Source organism: Crassostrea angulata, unplaced genomic scaffold (genome assembly GCF_025612915.1).
Source record: "Crassostrea angulata isolate pt1a10 unplaced genomic scaffold, ASM2561291v2 HiC_scaffold_192, whole genome shotgun sequence".
NCBI lineage: Eukaryota > Metazoa > Mollusca > Bivalvia > Ostreida > Ostreidae > Magallana > Magallana angulata.
Window position 1 is genome coordinate 83,720 of NW_026441745.1, and position 16,281 is coordinate 100,000.

The 16,281-nt window shown below is 35.0% G+C and overlaps 3 protein-coding genes across 3 annotated transcripts in view; 2 read left to right on the forward strand and 1 right to left on the reverse strand.

Annotated features, from left to right (window-relative positions):
• Positions 1 to 202: 202 nt before the first annotated feature.
• LOC128169734 (uncharacterized) lies at positions 203 to 4,118 on the forward strand. Its single transcript, XM_052835823.1, has 2 exons — positions 203 to 638; positions 3,298 to 4,118. The coding sequence occupies exons 1-2, from the start codon at positions 221 to 223 to the stop codon at positions 3,522 to 3,524; spliced, it is 645 nt and encodes a 214-aa protein (XP_052691783.1). The 5' UTR covers positions 203 to 220; the 3' UTR covers positions 3,525 to 4,118.
• A 5,520-nt stretch (positions 4,119 to 9,638) lies between these two features.
• LOC128169730 (uncharacterized) lies at positions 9,639 to 11,061 on the reverse strand. Its single transcript, XM_052835819.1, has one exon. It carries the CDS (start codon positions 10,898 to 10,900, stop codon positions 9,641 to 9,643), a length of 1,260 nt encoding a protein of 419 aa, XP_052691779.1. The 5' UTR covers positions 10,901 to 11,061; the 3' UTR covers positions 9,639 to 9,640.
• A 3,025-nt stretch (positions 11,062 to 14,086) lies between these two features.
• The window catches only part of LOC128169732 (uncharacterized), a 3,415-nt gene continuing 1,220 nt past the window's right edge, over positions 14,087 to 16,281 (forward strand). The window contains exon 1 of the mRNA XM_052835821.1: positions 14,087 to 16,281. This exon is cut by the window's right edge and continues 302 nt beyond it. Within this exon, the coding sequence (XP_052691781.1) occupies positions 14,137 to 16,281 (2,145 nt within the window). The 5' untranslated portion in view covers positions 14,087 to 14,136.

A 16,281-nucleotide genomic window follows, 5' to 3' on the forward strand; every position in this document is an offset into this window, starting at 1 on the left:
AGGAGAAGTTTTTATTAAATACTTTGACTGAGTAAAATACTTTGCAGCAGTGAGTGATTATTTCCTATTGTATTGAATGTTTTTGAGATTTTTTTTGAAGTTCAGTCACTCGTCGTTTTGTTATATATCTAATAATTCATTGAATAAATCTATTTCAATTGAAGTGAAAATTATGATACCTTTTTGTACCTACAGCACCATGGACGATGTTTTAATAGAAATGGAGGCAATAAGGGAATTTGTTGTGGAAAGTTTGGCGGAGTTCCGTTCAGAACTGTCAGCGATGAATTTAAAAATTCAGTCCGCTGACAAGAAAACAGATGAACTGGACAACTCGTATAAAGATTTCTGTGAGAAGTACTCCGGACTGGAGGAAAGAATTGAAAACATTTTTCAGTCAAGCGGAAACAGTTCCACAGATTCGGGCAAGCGAAAATACATTTCAGATGACGAGGAGGAGGAGGAGGAGGACGAAACCAGCACCCCCTCCACTTTGGACGACATCAGTCCACAAGTGAAGGAAAACCTCAAAGAAATCTACAATAATCTGTCTTACATGAAAGACAAAGAAAAAGTAACGAAAGTGCAACTGGCATTTATACATTACTGGCTGTTGCAGAAAGATTCGCATTGTCCTAGTAAGTTTTTCTTTTTGAAAGAATCTAAAAGTTTTTCATTCCAAATACTCATATTCATGTTATGACAAAATAAAAGCTAGCAATTACACGTGCGATTGACATAGTTTATTAAGGTCTTCCGTTACAACGGAAGACCTTCTAGTGATTGTAATGTTTTTTATTAAGGTCTTCCGTTACAACGGAAGACCTTCTAGTGATTGTAATGTTTTTTATTATTATTATTATTATTATTATTTTTTTCCCAGTTTTTGTCCACAAGATATCTCAGAGATGGCTGGATAGATTTACTTCAAATTTTCAGGATTGATAGAAAATGATCATATCTCTAGGCGATTTTTTCATTTTTTGAAAATTCATTTCCTGTCGTCCGTTTCCTGTCCCGCGACAAAAAGCTTGTCACATCGAGATCTCAGAAACGATAAAGATTTGAACATCCAAACTTTGAGGGATGATAGACCTATAGTTGTAGATGTGTTTAAACATTTTTGTTTTGTTCGGCGTAACTTCCGGTCGTCACCGGAAGCTCTTCAAATTTTTTTGTTTTTACGTATTTAATTTATTTTCCATAGAATAAAGATATTACTATAGATCCTTACATATGACATCTATACAATGTTGAATAAACAAAAAAATTCTACTTCCGGTGAGATATCTCGATTATCTCAGGAAGCTTTTTTAAAACATATTTTGTACCCGCAAGTTCTCAGGTACTGTACGTGATCAAGACACGAAACTTTTACTAAACATAGACATTTGATTGTAGATGTGTTTAAACAGTTTCATTTTGTCTTCCGTCACTTCCGGTCCACAGCGGAAGAGTTCAAACAAATCAAACTGTTTATCCGTTAAACTGTTTTAATTTGATAGTTTTAGCTACTTCGTTGAATAATAATGTAAAATAGGAAAGTAACAAGATAGAAAAAATTTAAATTTCATTAAGCACTTCCGTTTGTCCGTTTCCTGTCCCGAGACAAAAAACCTTATATCGACGAGATCTCAAAAACGGTAACGGCTTCAACAACCAAACTTTGTAGCATTATAGACCTATGTATGGACACGGGTTAACACTATTTTATTTCATCCGGCGTAACTTCCGGTCTTCACAGGAAGTACACCCAATTTTGATATTTTTAAAAATATTTTGGTTATTTAGCATTGAAGTAACATTTTAGCTATAGAAATACAAAAAGTCATCTACACATGGTAAAAAAAAGTTCTACTTCCGGTGAGACATCTCATATATCTCAGATAGCCTTCTTTTTTAAAAACAAAGAATAAATAAGATCTCAGAACTATGATAGATCAAGACACAAAACTTATATATATTATATTCATTTTCTGTTTACATGATAACTGGATTTCTTGTGCAGATTAACACATGAGGAACGGAAGACCTTTTTGTTGCTATAGTTATTATTATTATTATTATTATTTTTTTCCCAGTTTTTGTCCACAAGATATCTCAGAGATGGCTGGATAGATTTACTTCAAATTTTCAGGATTGATAGAAAATGATCATATCTCTAGGCGATTTTTTCATTTTTTGAAAATTCATTTCCTGTCGTCCGTTTCCTGTCCCGCGACAAAAAGCTTGTCACATCGAGATCTCAGAAACGATAAAGATTTGAACACCCAAACTTTGAGGGATGATAGACCTATAGTTGTAGATGTGTTTAAACATTTTTGTTTTGTTCGGCGTAACTTCCGGTCGTCACCGGAAGCTCTTCAATTTTTTTTGTTTTTACGTATTTAATTTATTTTCCATAGAATAAAGATATTAGTATAGATCCTTACATATGCCATCTATACAATGTTGAATAAACAAAAAAATTCTACTTCCGGTGAGATATCTCGATTATCTCAGGAAGCTTTTTTAAAACATATATTGTACCCGCAAGTTCTCAGGTACTGTACGTGATCAAGACACGAAACTTTTACTAAACATAGACATTTGATTGAAGATGTGTTTAAACAGTTTCATTTTGTCTTCCGTCACTTCCGGTCCACAGCGGAAGAGTTCAAACAAATCAAACTGTTTATCCGTTTAACTGTTTTAATTTGATAGTTTTAGCTACTTCGATGAATAATAATGTAAAAGAGGAAAATAACAAGATATAAAAAATTTAAATTTCATTAAGCACTTCCGTTTGTCTGTTTCCTGTCCCGAGACAAAAAACCTTATATCGACGAGATCTCAAAAACGGTAACGACTTCAACAACCAAACTTTGTAGGATTATAGACCTGTGTATGGACACGTGTTAACACTATTTTATTTCATCCGGCGTAACTTCCGGTCTTTACAGGAAGTACACCCAATTTTGATATTTTTAAAAATATTTTGGTTATTTAGCGTATAAGTAACATTTTAGCTATAGAAATACAAAAAGTCATCTACACATGGTAAAAAAATGTTCTACTTCCGGTGAGACATCTCATATATCTCAGATAGCCTTCTTTTTTAAAAACAAAGAATAAATAAGATCTCAGAAACTATGATAGATCAATACACAAAACTTATATATATTATATTTATTTTTTGTTTACAAGATAACTGGATTTCTTGTGCAGATGAATACATGAGGAACGGAAGACCTTTTTGTTGCTATAGCAACAAGAGTCTAGTTGTTCTTATATTTACCACCATTCTGTTCATTACAGCCAAAGCAGACGATATCAAGGAACTTATTAGTGACGGAATAAAGGCCGGTTTGTGGAAGCAAGGATGGAAACCTGATATTCGTGGAGAATTCCAGATTTATCTTCAAGACAAGGTAAAAAATATTGTGAAGAAGGCCAAGATTGCGAAAGAAAAAGCGAGATTAAAGAAAGACCTGGAAAGTTGTGAAGATCTGTTGGAATTCTGCCACAGTGTACATTTCGACTGAAAACTGAGAACTTGAATTCTATGCTGAAAGCATCGTAATAGGACATCGATATACGTGCCCGTTAAATAAAGGTTTCTTTAATTAAGGTCGATTTTGTAACACGAAATGTCTTTATTTAATCATGATCATCTTTAAATTAATCAGGAAGGAAACTGAGGAATATTAATGAAAAATTTAATATAGGCTAACAGTGCACTCTTTTATTATTTAGAACATTTGACCTGAACATAATGATAATCGTCATGGCATCAAACGAAATGAGTTTATTTGTATTGCCCGTGTAATGTTAAATTGTGATTTGAAACTTATTACATACTTATGTAACAAAAACGATGTATAAACGTTGTATGTTAATCAATGAAACTGACATGTATAAATCCAGAGCGTTATTATGTATTTTTTGTTAACTTTATGATTATCACTCATCACGTAGATGATTTTAGCTGAAAATAGTTTTTGTTTTATTTTTATGCAAAGGGATAAAGTAATGTCTTTGCCATGGACATATCATTGTCATTTTACAGTTCAGCTCTACACAAAAGCCTATTCTAAACATTGTCATTACAAATTGTTTATAAGTGAAATGGAAATAAAACATGGGAAATACAAATTTTATCAATTGTTTGCATCAGCCTCCAAGCATGAGGATAAAGGAAAATATGAATGATGTATCATATTTCATGAAAATGAAGAAGCAAACTTACGGCAATATTATTGATTTTCAAAAAGGTCCAGCATAATCATTTAGCAATTGATAAGTAAATAAGATGTTTTAAATGAAGTCTGACGGAAACTTGTGAAGAATAGTCGGCAATGATATTCCACCAGGAAGTAAAATGGGTAACCAAAATGTCACCCATAGTTTCAAGGATACCGTGGAGTTATCAGTTAAAAGGCAACATTTGGAAAAGGTTTAAGTATAAAAGAGAATGGATACGTATAGCAGATAGCAGAATCTCTCAATCCAGATCTAACCCGAAAGTAAAAGGGGTAACCCTGGGGTGACCCTTAATTTCAGGGTTACACCAGGGTTATCCCTTAAAAGTCGGAATTTGAAAAGGTTCAAGTAAGTAATAGAATGGATACGTCTGGTACACTTCCATGAGCCATCAACCCTCATCCCATCCGTAAGGAAAAGGGGAAACAGTGGTGTGACCCTGCAAAAGGGTTATTCCCTCTACCTCCGGTGGGAACAATCATGCAAGTCTCCTAGTGTTATCCGCTCCATCCCATACTCAACCCTTTCCAAATTCCAACTTTTAAGGGATAGCCGGGTGTAACCCCGAATTTCAGAGTCACCCCAGGGTTACCCCTTTTACTTCCGGGTGGGGTCCGAGAGGGGGGATCATGCAAGTCTCCTAGTGGTATACGCTTTTTTTTCATACTTTCCGAATTCCGACTTTCAAGGGATAACCACGGTGTAACCCAGAAATTGGTTAGGAAAAAATTTTATCCCTATAAAAATCCAAGCTTTTGGAAAGTTTAATGTATATTTAATTTGAATAGCCTCTGTACAACATTATCCCCGAATATCAAGGTCTGGGATTAGATTTTAGATGATAAACCCGGGATGACCCTAAATATCAGGGTTAGCTCGGGTTTAGCCCTTAAACTTCTGGGTTGGGAAAAGGTTGGTGGATATTTCATGTGACCTACCTCTGTACAACATTTTTTTTTTTTTTTTTTTTTTTTTTTTTTTTTTTTTTTTTTTTTTCTTCATACTTTATTTCTATTATTACCATTCAATACAATAGTTCTACATAAAGACAAACACACCAAAAAGACAGAACACAAACTTTCACGCTCACACTCATTCTAAATGTACATTTACCACGGTTACTAAGGGGTTACTGCAGTATATGATGCATTTCAAATTTACATGTTGATATAGATATATGTATAATGCCTATTATAGCAAGTAAAAATATGGAGATGATTAAAAATAATTAAACATGAATGTTTGCAATAAGATTCTCAATAGTTTTCCACCTATTAATAAATTCATCACATCTCATTTTTATTGCAAACAACTTTTTCTCTACCAAATAATATGCCAATATTGATTTCAATAATTCACTAATATGCAGATCAGAACTTTTTCTTGATTTGTAAAAAATATATTGTTTTGTTAATAATATCAAAATATTAACTATATCATTTTTTTCTCTTGTATAGCCAAATATTACTTCACTTAATGAGAAGTTTATATCAAAATGACAATAAAAAGACAAAAAATGCTCTAATTGCACCCATAATTGTTTACTCTTATGACAATAAAAAAATAAATGTTCAATTGACTCAGGTTCTTTTGTACAAAGATTGCATTTGTTATTGCATGTGATTTTGCAATTAAATAAATATTTGTTTGTTCCTAGAATTCTATGGAATATCCTATATTCCAACCATAAAAGTTTACTATCTTTTGTACAATTAAAAAGTGCATTATACTTTGATTTCCAACTAAATGTATCATCTAACTCGAGTAAAGTTTCCCATTTATGTTCATGTTTAGCACAAAAATGGATATCTTGAATAAACACATTATACACTTCTTTGTTATTTTTTTGTAAAATATTTATAGATGCTGGTAGGAGAGGAAATTGCTTATGTGCATAATAGTTGTCATTAATATGTAGACAAATGACTTTTTTTAATCCAAGTACAGTGGTAAATGGCAGATTAACACCAAATTCATCAAGCTGGATAAACTCTCCAAGATCATTAAAAAAATCAGACAAATACATAAAGCCTTTCTTATATAGACTTTCAAAAAACAGTGATTTTTTATCAATTTTGATTTGAGGATTAAACCAGACAGGAATGTGTTGTGCATCCAATGATTTATGTACAATGTCAATGTAATCACTATATGATAATAAAGTTTCTTTCCAAAATAAGTTGTTGATACTATTTGAGAGATTTTTTGGATAATCAGATCCCAATTGCAAAAGTTTAGATGTTGTACTTCTTGTAATTACGCTATAGAGAGTACTCAGTAGATTATCTTTTGATTGTAAAATTCTTCTGAACCAAGACAGTTTCAGTGATTTGATGTATGAATCTAAATGTACCATTTGGAGCCCCCCATCAGTATACTTCTGAATTAATAGTGCTCTTGATATTTTATCATTTTTTCCATTCCAAATGAATTGGAAAAAGGTTTTTTCCAGTTGTTTTAACCACTCTTTACTTGGTGTAGGCAACGTTATGAAAAGATGTGTCAGTTTAGGTAGTAATATTGACTTTATAACAGTTATCTTTCCTAAGGGGGTTAACTGCCTTTTATTCCAGTTATTAATTTCCTTGATTATCAAAGAAAGTTTATGGTCAAAATTTATTTTTGTAATATTATTTAGACTTGAGTTGAATTTAATTCCTAATACATTGAAATCCTCGTTTGTCCATTGTATTTTAAAACTAGAGCATAATATATCCTTGTTTCCTAACTTTGACCCTATCCAAATGGCCTTGGTTTTTCCAAAGTTTGGTTTTAACCCTGAATATTTTGAAAATTGAAAGAGAAGATCTAAAGCTGATTTTAAACTTTTTTCAGTTCCATCTAAAAACATAATTGTATCATCTGCATATTGAAACAAACAGAAATCTCTTTGTATGTGTATTCCTTTGATATGTCTATTTTGTCTTATCATAATACCCATGATTTCTACACATATATTAAAAAGATATGGTGAAATAGGATCTCCTTGTCGACATCCGCGCCCAATATTGAAAAAATCTGAAAAAATTCCATTTTGAATCACACATAACTTTGCATCTGTATAAAGTGTTTTCACCCATCTAATAATATTTGGACCAAAATTGAAAAATTTAAGTGCTTTGAACATAAAAGACCATGATATTGAGTCAAAAGCTTTTTCAAAATCAATAAGTAATATCATTCCAGGAATTTGCCTTATTTTTGTTTCATTAATAATATCATAAACAAAACGGGTGTTTTCTCCGATAAACCTACCCTTTAAAAAACCCTTTTGATTTTCATTTATAATGTAGTCTAGAACTTGTTTTAGTCTGTTTGCGATACATGCTGATATTAGTTTATAAGATACATTTAAAAGTGATATTGGTCTCCAATTTTTTAAATATTCTCTACATTTATCTTCTTTTGGCAAGATAGATATTATTCCTAGTTTCTGAGTTGTTGATAGTAGTCCCTTTTCAAAGCCTTCATTAGCTGACATTAACCAGAAGTGGCATATATCTTTCCAGAAAAATTTAAAAAATTCGGCGGTAAAGCCATCTGAACCTGGTGATTTATCGTTTTTCATATTTTTTAGAGCTTCTAAGGCTTCTGAATAGGTTATTTTTCCTTCTAGTTTTTCACACATATTACTATCAAGTATGTTTACCAAGCTTTTATCTATAATTTCTTCTATATCAACATCATTCAAGTCATTATCTTTATTGCTATATAAGGTTTGATAGAAGTATTTAATTTCATTAAGTATTTCTTGTTGATTTGTGATTAGAACTCCACTGTCATTGGCAATTTTGGATATTGTTTTATTTATATAATTTCGTTTTTCAAGAGCAAGGAAATATTTTGTAGGCTTTTCGCCCTCTTCAATCCATTTAGCACGAGCTCTTACCATTAAACCTTTCATGTGTTCTTTTCTGATTAATTCTAACTCATTTTGCAAAAGAATAAGTTCATCATTATTAGTTTCATATTCATTATTTCTTATAGTATTCATCTTTTCTTCTATTTCTTTTTGCATATTTACTCTATTTCTTTTTTTTCTCGAGCTGTACTCAATTGTATATCCTCTAATATGGAGTAAGATCTGCTCAAAGAAGGACTGGTAATCAATAGTTAGAGATAACAGGGCATCAGGTATTTGTTCTATAGCTTCCAGTGAGTCTGATTTTTCTGCATACTGATGTTTTAGAGAAACTATAACTTTTTTCACCCCAACTACATATTCTTTATCTTTCAACAGAGAATTATTAAATTTCCAAAATCCCTTCCCTCTGACAAAATGTGAGAAAACAATATCAATAAGTACAATAGAGTGGTCTGACCTATACCCTATATCTATTTTTGCTTTATGTACAAAATTTAACAAATGTGAAGAGACCAAAAAAAAATCTATTCTGCTTTTTTTATTGGATGGACCAAACCATGTATACTGTTTTTGATCTTCGTGCAAGCTTCTCCATGGGTCTTTTAAGTTAAGTTTTTCTATTAATTCTAAAACTATTTTCCTTGCTTTTGGATTTCCTATTAGTTTGTAGTTATAATAATCTAGAGATGTTTCTTGAACTAAATTAAAATCTCCACCTATAACAACAAAGTCTCCATAAAAGTTTTCAACCTTACTTTGAATATTTTCATAAAAATCAGGTGAGTCACGATTAGGGCCATATATATTGATAAGAAGGATATTGTATTTTTCTATTCTTAGATCAATTGCTAAATAATTACCAATTTCATCAGTTGTTACTTGAGTGATTTCATATTCAAAATTATTATTAAATAAGATTGCCACCCCTCTGGAGTCAGTTTTACCTGGGCTAATAAAGATTTCATATCCCCACATTGATCGTACCATATTAACATCATCTTCTGTGAAATGTGTATCTTGTAAAAAATAAATTGACTTTTGTTTCTGTTTCAAAAAGTTAAAAACATCCCTTCTCTTTTCTATACCATGCAGACCTCTACAGTTAAAAGATAGTAAAGACAAACTCATTATCCGTTGTAATAGAAAATGTTAAGAATAATTGCAGATTTTCTTAAATGAGAATATGCATTATGTATGACTGAAAATGGCTCATGAGAAGAGAAGAGAAACGTATATTGACACAAACATGTAATTCCACTCTGTACATTTTTTCCTCTCATACTAACACACAAACTGAAATAACATATATACAATGAAAAAATAACACTGAGCATGATTTAAACCCAAAAAAACGGCCCAATCAAATCGATAGGGCTCTGAAATTTTCCCCAACCCATAAACAAGTAATAAACTTACAAATGCGAGCATCTGTTAACATTGTGTCCCTAAACCGGAAGTTCTATTGTGCACAGTTCTTACCCTTGGGAACCAAGTCTAAATACGAACGGAAACGATAGTTCCGGAATATTCACATTATTTTTCGATGTCATTTACGACTTGATCTACAAGTTCCCTCATTAGACCAAACCGTGCAACACCAAGGTGCTCACCGCCATACCATCTTGTAATGACACACGCAATATTTTCATGGCCGCGTTCCTCAAAGTGCTTTAGTAGATTCCTTCCCGCACCAAACTCCCCATCATCCATCGATCCATCGATCACCTTACCATCCTTGTCCCGGAAGCGGTACACTAGAATGCGATGGTATGCTTGTGCATGCCTCGGCAGAGAGCACAGCATTTTGTAAAAATTGCGTACTTCACCATAGGTTTTGACGGGGGTCCCGCTTGCCACGAATTTACTCCCCCGCTCACGTTTTTCCTCTGAAGTTACTACTGGTATTTCCTGTAGCTTGTCTAATTCATCATCGTCGCACTGTAGAACATCTTCAGCCCGGGGGACGAGTACTTTTTCTCTGAATACATTTCCGTTGTTTTTGAAAACAAGTTTGTTTCCTCTTACACGCGTTTCTACGTTTTGAGACGTGTATTTACGTTGGAGCTCAAACAGATGTTTCCTCTCCTCCACTAGGGCTGCCGGGAATTGTTCGGATATATGGAAAGGAGTTTCTTTTGATGAACGCCTGAAATCCCTCTGAATTTGTAGAATTTCCTCCTTTTTGTCATAATGCTCTAACTTCCCCACTATTGTGCGTGGTACCGATCCGCGCCTGGGTGGGCCAATACGATGTATGCGGACAAACTTTAGATCTACACCATAAACCTTCTTAATGGCACTTGGGATATCTAGCATAAGGTTCTCATTGGAACTTTCCTTGAATCTATGGATTAGTATATTATCTCGCATGGAGCGGCTTTTAAGGTCAATAATTTCTCTATCTTGTTCGCTAACTTTTCTATCAAGCTTAATGACTATTGCCTTTAATAAATCAACCTCACGACGGAGATTTTTGTTTTCTTTATGAATAGTTTCAACATTTTGCACTGTGTCCTCTGCTTGTTGAGCAACATATTCAATCTTTTGTTCAAGGCCGTCTGTTCCCCACAAATCCTCTCTCAGACTTTCTTTCACGCTTTGTAATTCTGAGCGGAGTTCTTCAAGACCGTTAAGTCTGTGCTGTATGTCTTGGAGGCTTTGTTGAATTATTGGCAGCGACTGAAGAGCGCTACTCACCTCTCCACTGAGTCCGGGTGTAGAATTAACGGTATTTGACGTAACACCGGCACTGTGTCTTTTAAGAGAATTCTTCAAAGGTCCGTTTTGCGCCATTTTTTTGGTCACTTTTTTGGTCACTTTTGTAATCCTTCAGAACAGAATTGTTACTGCAAGCATTTGTACTTAGAAATACGCTTGATCTACGCTCCTATTGGGATTTTAAGGGGAAAAATTCTCTGCCCAATTTTTTAACAACCACCTACATGCTCACGTGACCGGAAGTCTCCTCTGTACAACATTAACCCCGAATATCAAGGTCTGGTTTTAGATTTTAGATGATAAACCAGGGACGACCCTAAAAATCAGGGTTAGCTCGGGGTTAGCCCTTAAACTTCCGGGTTGGGAAAGGGTTGGTGGATATTTCATGTGACCTACCTCTGTACAACATTATCCCCGAATATCAAGTCCTGGGATTAGATTTTAGATGATAAACCCGGGATGACCCTAAAAATCAGGGTTAGCTCGGGGTTAGCCCTTAAACTTCCGGGTTGGGGAAGGGTTGGTGGATACTTCATGTGACCTACCTCTGTACAACATTATCCCCGAATATCAAGGTTAGGGTTAGGGTTAGGGTTAGGGTTTGGGTTAGGGTTAGGGTTAGGGTTATGGTAAGGGTTAGGGTAGAGGCACTTTGACGAGATGCGTGTGCGGGAATGCTGGACTCCGCCTATTAACCCACGTGACTGTCAATCATTTCTTTCTATAAATATCTGATGATTTGGTTTTTCATCATTCTTTTGATTGTGACTCTGTTGGATTACATGGTTTTTTTTTTACTTGTTAAAGGTAATTGCATCTTTTAAGATCATCATTTAATGATCATTATCCTGCATTCTAATGTTAAGTAGAAATAGATATGAAATTTTATAAAAATAGTAGTTATTGCTGGTAGTAATTGATATACTATTGAATTGATTTATAGTTTAAAATTAAATTTCAATTGTAGCAAGATATTCACCAAATGCAGTGAATGATTGATATTAATGAAACTTTTTGATATACTTGTTTAAGATAATTACGTTAAGAACTTTGGCTCATTAAGCTTAAGGTCTAACATTGCTTTACTCTGAGTTAAACCCGTGTATACACTGGGTTCAACTAGGGTATACCCTGGGTTTAGCCTGGGTATACCCCAGGTATACCCTGGGGTTACCCCGGGTATACCCTTGGTGTACCCCGGGTATATCCTGGGTTAAACCAGGGTTAGGGTTAGGGTTAGGGTTAGGTTAGGGTTAAAGTTAGGGTAAGGGTTAGGATGGGTGTTAGGGTTAGGGTTAGGGTAAGGGTTGGGATGGGTGTTAGGGTTAGGGTTAGGGTTAGGGTTAGGGGTTAGGGTTAGGGCTAGGGTTAGGGGTTAGGGTTAGGGTATAGGCACTTTGACGAGATGCGTGTGCGGGAATGCGGGACTCCGCCTTTTAATCCACGTGGCTGTCAATCATTTACTTCTATAAATATCTGATGATTTGGTTTTTTATCATTCTTTTGATTGTGACTCTGTTGGATTATATGGGTTGTTCACTTGTTAAAGGTAACTGCATTTTTCAATATCATTATTTAATTGCTCATTATCCTGCATTCTAATGTTAAGTAGCAATAGATATGAAATTTTATAAACATAGTAGTTATTGCTGGTAGTAATTGATAGACTATTGAATTGATCTATAGTTTACAATTAAATTTCAATTGTAGCAAGATATTCATCAAATGTAGTGAATGATTGATATTAATAAAACTTTTTGATATACTTAATTAAGATAATTACGTTAAGAACTCTGGCTCATTAAGCTTAAGGTCTAACATTGTTTAACTCAGATTTAAACCCGTGTATACATTGGGCTTACCCTGGGTATACCCCGGGTATACCCTTGTTGTACCCCGGGTATACCCTTGTTGTACCCCGGGTATACCCTGGGTTAAACCCGGGTATAACCTGGTTAGGGTTAGGGTTAGGGTTAGGGTATAGGCACTTTGACGAGATGCGTGTGCGGGAATGCGGGACTCCGCCTATTCATCCACGTGACTGTCAATCATTTCTTTCTATAAATATCTGATGATTTGGTGTTTTATCATTCTTTTGATTGTGACTTTGTTGGATTATATGGGTTTTTCACTTGTTAAAGGTAACTGCATTTTTTAATATCATTATTTAATTGCTCATTATCCTGCATTCTAATGTTAAGTAGCAATATATATGAAATTTTATAAACATAGTAGTTATTCCTGGTAGTAATTGATAGACTATTGAATTGATCTATAGTTTACAATTAAATTTCAATTGTAGCAAGATATTCATCAAATGTAGTGAATGATTGATATTAATAAAACTTTTTGATATACTTAATTAAGATAATTACGTTAAAAACTTTGGCTCATTAAACTTAAGGTCTAACATTGTTTTACTCTGTGTTGAACCCGTGTATACACTGGGATCAACTAGGGTATACCCTGAGTTTACCCTGGGTATACCCCGGGTATACCCTGGGTTTACCCCGGTTATACCCTGGGTTTACCACGGGTATACCCTTGGTGTACCCAGGGTATACCCTGGGTTAAACCCGGGTATATCCTGGGTTTAACCCGGGTATACCCTGAGTTTATCCCGGGTTTACCCCGGGTATACCCTGGGTTTACCCCGGGTATACCCTGGGTTAAACCCGGGTATACCCTGGGTTAAACCCGGGTATACCCTGGGTTAAACCTGGGTATACTCTAGGTTAAACCCGCGTTTAATCTGTGTTAAACCCGGGCATACTCTTGGTTAAACCCTGCGTATACCCTGGGTTTTACCCGGGTGTACCCTGGATTTAACCATGGTAAAGGCCGAGTTATATTTAGGTTTACCCCGGAATATACCCTAGACTATACTCGGGTTTAACCCAAGGTTGATCTTTGAGAATAGAGTTTAATATATATGTTTGTTAAAAAATTAATTAATTGAGATATAATGCCGGGTAATTATTTCTTATCATCATCTAAGTTGAAAATTAGATATTATAAAAAAAAAAAAGCTTTTCTCATTACGAGTGTCTAAACACGTCATATTTTTTTAAAAATTTTAGATGGATATGGAAGATACGGAACAAACTTTTTCTGAAACGGTGTTGGAGAATTTCAACCTAGCCAAGGCGTACAATTCTGTATCTGAAACACCACAACTCTTTTTAAGAAGGGATGATCGGATTTTTGGCAGATGTCTGACAGTCGATGAAGTAGAAAGAGAAGTATGGTTGAGATATTCCTTTGACATTGATGGATGCGTTGTGGAGTTTAAATCTTTGGCCGCAATAAGAATGCCCGTGAGACATATCACACTGTTTCCAAATGATAATGCAAGTCTACGGAACGTTAGAGGCTTTTTGAAAAAGCACGTCAGATTAACAGAATACAGTAAAAGCGAACTTATGACCTTCTCAAACAGCTTAGGGTTCCAGCTATTTTATGAAAGAGGGTGGGAATGTTGGATAGCTTTAATTCCTATGCACCAGATGCATTCAGTTGCATTATCCATTCAGCAAGTGAGACAACAAGCCCTCGCCACATTTCTTCAGCTGAGAGAGAATTTTAAAAATACACTAATGGCTCTTGCTTTGCGTGGAGAGGCTAGAAGAACTCTCGAAAAGAATGACATAAATGACGTTCGAAAAATGTTCATTTTACCTGACGATTGTTATGCAATACTCGATGCTTTGCAAGCATCTTTAAACCAACTGACCCAAACTGGACTTTTGAGACCAATCATATTTTGCTTCCGCTTTGGTGAAAAAATGACCTGTGGATTATCATTGTCAGATTTTAATACCCAATTTACATTGCGTACAACTATCCATGATGCTGCAAACATACTGTCAGACTCTGAAGAAGTTGATCTTCTTTGGTCTACTGCGGGATTGCAACAAATCATCGGCCACAGAGGAACACTTTGTACATGCTTATCATTCAAAGACTGTGCCAACTATCAGAGCAATCTAGATGGAAGACCAATGGATATCAAAACTTGTTTGCGGACGATTTGTCGTTTTCCACACGAGGTGCAGTTTGTTCAACTTTACGCTGACATTCCACATCGTCAACCCAATTGTCGATATCATCCAGTGTCGGGTTGCATTGTTGGAGGTATGTGTTTCCCACGATCGACAGCAGAGGCATTCCTACGCGACGCTGATCATTATATATCTACATTGCAAAGCAACTGGACATTACTAAGGAGAAGTACATGTAGGATTGAGTTTGTTGTTTCGCAGGATTCAGTTGCTGACCATATAAATGCTATGGATTTTATTAATTTAACCAATCTAGAAGTACTTTTAGAAACTGTACCTCTGTTGGTGCCTTTTCCTTTGCATATTCTAACATGCATTCGACATTTGGGTTTATGGATTTGCAAGGAACTTAAAGAATTATTGAACGAGTATAAAAAAACAGGAAATGTGCGTGCCACCTGGCAATCCTATCAGTTGGAACTAGCCTCCGAAAAACTTTTGTGGGGAAAGCCACTTTGTGGAAGGAGTACATCTTACTCTATCAATCTAGGACCAGGAGCTCTTGGTCCCAGTAGAAGTTCAACTGACCACTATGGATTTCTATCTTTAGAAGTGTACTCAACCTGTATGCAAAACGAATATAGCATTCCCCCACAAGAAATATGGACAACATCTGAGGTCATATCTAAGATGATAAAACGGTCAGTGGGATTGCACGATCACTTGGATGGCAGCTATGGAGTCATTGGTCGACATTTGGTTGTTGCCTTACTACATGACCTGCACGAAACTGGCAAGGCTGCCAGTTACGTTCTTTTTGAAGATTTCCTACGAGAGATAAAATCTTGCAAGACAACATTTAAGACAGTCGGTGCTGTAACAATTAGATCGCTGGTCAAACTGTTAACAACAAACAGAAGAACAAATTCCCAAATGGTTTTCCCCAGCTTGTACCTGCTCTTGGATAAAAGTAATATATCAGTGGCAGAAGTCATAAAAGCTGGTATTCTTGAACTTGACCTTAAACATTTTCCAGCTGTTACAACATATGACAGGCATGGGAATATGACACTGACTTGGTCATTTAATGATAAATTCTGGACGGTTGTATATGACAAACGTTCTACAGATATCACAGAAAACACACTTGTCACAATATCAGATTTAGTAAGAGGAGAATTGGAAAAACGGGGGCTAATATACCCAAGTAAGATTAAGAAAACCCCAAAGATTCTTCCTTGGTTAACAATGTGCCTTCGAAGGCTCCAGAAAGAAAATATGGATATGGAACAATTAGTAATAACAATGACGTATATCAGCTGTATTGCACTTTTGATGCAGGGCCAATATGTCGAATATGACAGGTTAGCTTTACTGACGATCGACCTACCGGTAGATAAAAACAAACTGATCGCCTTGGAGATTTTGTCAAAGTTGCAATTGGCCAGCTTTAGA

Excerpts from the sequence above, each read along its gene's own strand:
- LOC128169734 (XM_052835823.1), top strand. The coding sequence starts at position 221 with ATGGAGGCAATAAGGGAATTTGTTGTGGAAAGTTTGGCGGAGTTCCGT. Across the intron at positions 639-3,297 it reads GAAAGATTCGCATTGTCCTA|CCAAAGCAGACGATATCAAG; the intron begins GTAAGTTTTTCT and ends TGTTCATTACAG.
- LOC128169730 (XM_052835819.1), bottom strand. The coding sequence starts at position 10,900 with ATGGCGCAAAACGGACCTTTGAAGAATTCTCTTAAAAGACACAGTGCC.